General features: G+C 49.7%; 1 protein-coding gene across 1 annotated transcript; it reads right to left on the reverse strand.

Annotated features, from left to right (window-relative positions):
- Positions 1 to 367: 367 nt before the first annotated feature.
- On the reverse strand, positions 368 to 3431 carry znf703 (zinc finger protein 703). The gene is made up of 2 exons (XM_053869984.1): positions 2837 to 3431; positions 368 to 2543 (listed from the first exon to the last, which is right to left on the reverse strand). Exons 1-2 carry the CDS (start codon positions 3086 to 3088, stop codon positions 1056 to 1058), a joined length of 1740 nt encoding a protein of 579 aa, XP_053725959.1. The 5' UTR covers positions 3089 to 3431; the 3' UTR covers positions 368 to 1055.
- Between the last annotated feature and the right edge of the window lie 1556 nt (positions 3432 to 4987).

Consider the following 4987-nt stretch of genomic DNA (forward strand, 5'->3'; position numbering starts at 1 on the left):
ATTGAAGTCCCAGTGACCCACTCCAGTCTGCTGAGGAGGCTGTTTTCAGGCTTCACAAACAAGAATCAGCAATTAAACGCAGCACTCTCAACAACAAAAGCAGTGCGGATGATGGAGGGAAGCAGCAGGACGGAGGTCCGCTGAGAGCGGCTAACAGGACTAATGTGACCCGCCATGCCCTCTTTGGGACGGAGCTGTCAACTGATACCAGCCATGAAATATTACACATAGCCACACAGAGTGCAGCTATAACAGCCGTGGTGATGGATGGTCCTGGATAAGTGCAGCGCAGATGAGTGACTTCCAGCTCTGATCCACGATCGAATTAAATATAGATAGGCGATTAAAGACCAGGATAAAACAAGAATTGCAATCACGTATCATTTATTTTCTTATCAAAATAAGACTTTTCCCGGTTGGATAGCACAGCCATCATTAATAACTCTGTTCATCTTTGTACCATTTGTGTGGGTGACCCCCAACTATAGACCCCAGGTAAGCTTGAAAAAATATTAAATCTTTGCATATTTACAAATAAAAATAATAGCAAGACAATTCCAAAGAACATGCATTTCTTGAGTCTTGAAAAAGCAGATAATGGTGAGAAGTCAACCGGGGGTCCCAGAATAAAGCCTCGTAGTCCGTCTTCATGATGGTGGTTTAGTAGGCAAAATGGTACATATATCATTCTCTTTTCTGTTATAAATGGAGAGTCGACTTCCCCACACGGCTGTAAAGCAAGAGCTTCAGTAAAAAATAAATACACGCTTTCATTCTGGGAGACAAATGTAGCGAAAGAAAACAAATCAGGACTGATGAAAATTCAGCTTTAAAAAAAATCTGCTCTAAGACATGGATCATTGCGAGAGTCTCTCGGTTGCAGCACACAATCCTTTAGAGTCTGAAGCCTTTGCTGGTCACAATCCTGAGGCTGAAAGGTGGCATCTCTGTCAGGCTGGCCAGTAGGCATGATGGTGGTGACCCCACTGAGGGGAGTCAATCACCATAGCGGCTCTGAGGAGTCCAAGCTGTGAGTGTCACCACGACTTGTGTTATCACTGGTATCCAAGAGCGGATGCTGAGCCCATTCTCTGACTGTAGAGAGCGTAGGGGGAGTAATACGGCGAGGAGGATGGAAGGGACGGCATGGGAAGTCCTGGGGCTCCGGGCAGATGGGATTTGCTGTAGGGGTGGTAGCGGGCCAGGCCTAAACCTGGAGAACCGCGAAGAGAGAAAGAGCTGGGTAAGGTACCGGGGCTGCTGGGGGGCGGAAGGTGTAGGTGGCAGGACGCAGAAGACGATACAGAAGAAGGATAGGCTGACAGCAGCTTACTGTCCACCATGCCGGGCAGGGCTGTGTGAGTACGCAAGTGGGCCAGAAGCTCCTCAGAAGTGGCGAAGCGTTTGTCACAGGGGCCCCCAACGGACACCCAGTTACAGGCATGTGGCAGCGGTTCGTTGGGCAGCATGAATCCATAGGTGTAGAGGGGGTGGGAGAGGGACGGGGTCGTGCTGGAGGACAGGGCACTGGAGTGCAGAGAGTGGAGGTGGTGTGAAGGGTAAACCAGAGGAAAGCCAGACTTAAGACTTGACGGGTCGTGGACGCATGTGGTGCAGTTACTTCCACCGAGGTGTGGGGCATTAGGGTAGGTCAGACAGTACGGGTCCCGGCACAAGCCCTGCATTAGCGAAGGAGGAGAAGCTCCTGTCAGTGGGCTGGAGCTCGGATGCTTTCCAGGAAGTCCTAACCCCAGACTTGATTTGGTGTGATCCAAGCCATGCACAAACTGGGAGGGGTAGCCTGCGTAGGCCCCCACGATGGAGCCGTGATAGCCCATTGAAGCTGGAGGCAAAGGGAAGACGGAATGTCCCGGTTTGAAGGGTGACACCGGAGCAATGTGGCCGGAGCTCAGGGTTGGTTGCGAGGAGGCCTGCGAGTCAGTCTTGCTCTCCGGCCTCGGGCTGCTTGAAGAACTAGCGTTGCTTGAGTTGGCGCTAGCTCTTACATGGCTGGAGTTGGCCAACTGAGCGCCGTCCATCCCGGGCTTTGCTGAGTCTGAGTCTTTTTTCGCAGAGTTGCTACTGTCCAAACTAGACGGCTCTGTGCTTGCAGGCTTGCTGTCCACGTGCAGGGCCTGAGAGTGGGCTGGTGGCTGGCTGGAGGGTGACTGGCTTTGTCTGTGGGTCTGACTCTGGGGATGCAGGGGAGGGGAGCTGGAGCTCGGTGGTGACCGCGAGTGAGGTGGAAAAGATGGACACGATGCGCTGGTTCCGCCGTTGGTCACTCGGAATGCTTTCTCTGAAGGCCCCTTGGTCACTAGAACATCCTTGCGTGTGTCACTCGATGACTTGGAGTATGGCTTGAAGCTGGACTTGTCATCCTGGTGCTGCTCTCCAGATTTGGAAGAACGACTGGATGACTCCTTGTCTCCTAAACCACCCGAGGAGAGGGAGGCCAGCTTGGACGAGGAAGGTGGGTCCGGTTTACCAATTTGTGAGCAGGTCTGGGCCAGTAGAGCCAAAGGACTCTTCTTGGCATCCAGCTAGACGGGAGAAAAACATGAAGAACCGTCAGGAACATTTCATCTGAAAATACTATTGTCAAATACCTAATTATATGTACAAATATGTTCAAGTTTTGATCCATTATTGTTGCTCTGTCTTGGGTTTAAAAGCACGTTAAAATAAATCAATCTAATCTAAAAAGAGAAGCCTTGAATACGCGCAGAGAAGCACATTAACTGCGCACCAGATTGCTCACAATAAAGTGATAATATAAGTGAAGAGAGCAGTCTATTGTGTCACTTTTTAAAAACAGTTAAAATGGTTTCCTTACTTCTATGCTGACTGGAGCGGACTGGAGCGGCTGGAGATATTCCGGGTGCAGCAAGTGGCCGCTGTGCGCCGTCAACATCTTTACAATCCGGATCGGGAGCCTCTTTGCCTGCCGAGAAGGATCCGAGGGAGACGGACGAGGCGCGTTCGTGGAAGTCAAGCGCGTCTCAGCTAATGATCTGCGTGGATCGCCGCTGCGCTCCGGGGACTGTCTGCGTAAAAGCGCGTCAGCTCCGCCGGGGATATCTCTCATCTGGATGAGGTCGTACGCTGAGAAAATCGTGCGTGACGACAGGCCAAGTTAGGAAACTATGTTGCCAGAACTGTTCATGATGACGAGAGAACAGCAAGAAGAAGTGTAATCCAAAACTGGCATGTGCGCAATGCGCGTTCTTCAAACCAGACCGCGACAGTGTCTAAAGAGCAACCAATCGTCCCAGTGTCATCCTTTATCGGTCTCTTCAGTCAGAGAAGCTGATATTCCTGGATGGTCCGTGATCCAATGTGGTGAAAGGAGTAAAAAAAAAACCGTCAAGTGTCGGGATATCTCCGGGTAGGACGTCCTCCTCTGTGCGCACTTGTGTCTCTGCAGCAGCTCCAGTTCATCACTTCTCCCACATACAAGAGGGGAGGGGAGGAGCTTCAAAGAGCAGGACCGCCGTCCAATCCGGCGACAGTATTCTCGGTAAGGGCGTATTAAAGGCACGGGGGTGGGGTCTACCTCCACATGCCAGATTTATGACAGTGACCTCCACCCACACCAATATGATCAGTTCCAAAACATTTCAGAAAACATGGCCTCAGTGGAATTAATGTGGAAGAGACAAATGGTGCTTTTCAGCCGCAGATACTTGAAATGAACTGAAATTAAGTGACACAAAGTGCCAGTGTTACTGAGAGCTAATATGTTTAATTTGAGTATCGTGAATTTGCATGATTGAATTTCAATCGTTTCGTGTTTTGCAAAAGTCTCCAAACAGTGAGCATGGGTTTAAAAGCACAAATCGATGTATTTTAACAACAGAGCCCCTTTTATTACAAAAAAAAATGTTGATTTGAACTTCAATATGCCATATTTAAACATTGGTACACTGCTTTATTTAACAGAGTCAATGAACAGAGAAAACAAAATGATAACACACTAGATTTGAAAATGTAAACTCGCCCTTCCTGCTCAGTATTCTTCAGCACTTGACATCTCAGTGTTGACTGCCTGAAACACAAACATATATGCACCATTCTCCTTCACAAACGTGGCTGCTGTTTGTCAGCAAGTGCCAGGAAAGTCGGTGCGAGCGGATGAAATCACTCCAGCGTCTGTCACCGGCGTCACTGTTTGACCTGTCATCATTAGGCCCAGCCGTCACTCGCCACCCACACATTGCCACTCGCGCTTCACTGACCTACAGAGAGGAGCCAAGAATACGCGCACACAAAAAATGCACTAAGTGTGGCACAATCATCTCTTGAATCAGCGTGTTTGTTTAAAAATGTCTTTCGTCGCCTCGGGGCCCAGACACATAAACAGGTGACGCACAACAACTGCCTGCTCACTGTAAGGCTTGAAGGTATCTCCGAGGGCTTTAAAAGGGAATTTCAAACATGTTATTTTTTAACAACTGACAGTTAATACGTGAGCTTTCCGACTCATGCAGTCACCCACTTGTTAAAAAGGGTGAGTGGGTGCAGTGTGGGTGGGGTTGCATAAGGGAAGGAGGGGGGGGGCGCTTAAAAGTAGACTAAAGAGGAGGGGATTGGGAAAACCAGACAAAGGCAGCGAGAGAATGAAACAAGGGAGGGCTCAAACAACAGGGAGCAGCTCCTTTCATGTGTCCCCTTGATGTCGGCTGGTAACAGCTGTTTTGGCGTGTTGATGACTGATGGCTGTTTCCTGTTGTGTATATTTTAGGGAGGGGGGGCAGCTTTTCTGTTAAAGAGGATTCCCAGCATGTCAAGGTCTGGCCGGCCCTCGGGCCATTTCCATGTCTTTTCCATGCTAGTATCAAAGCAGGAGCAGTAGCATAAACAAAAAAAAAACACCTCTGGGATGAGGCAGGGGAGAGGAGGGTCGGACCCCACATGGCCCCTGTGATCATGAGATTTATAGAGCCGCTGGGACCTGTGATGGACGCCTGAGCTCTGTGGTGGGGCT

The sequence above is a fragment of the Synchiropus splendidus genome, chromosome 7 (genome assembly GCF_027744825.2).
Source record: "Synchiropus splendidus isolate RoL2022-P1 chromosome 7, RoL_Sspl_1.0, whole genome shotgun sequence".
NCBI classification, from domain to species: domain Eukaryota; kingdom Metazoa; phylum Chordata; class Actinopteri; order Syngnathiformes; family Callionymidae; genus Synchiropus; species Synchiropus splendidus.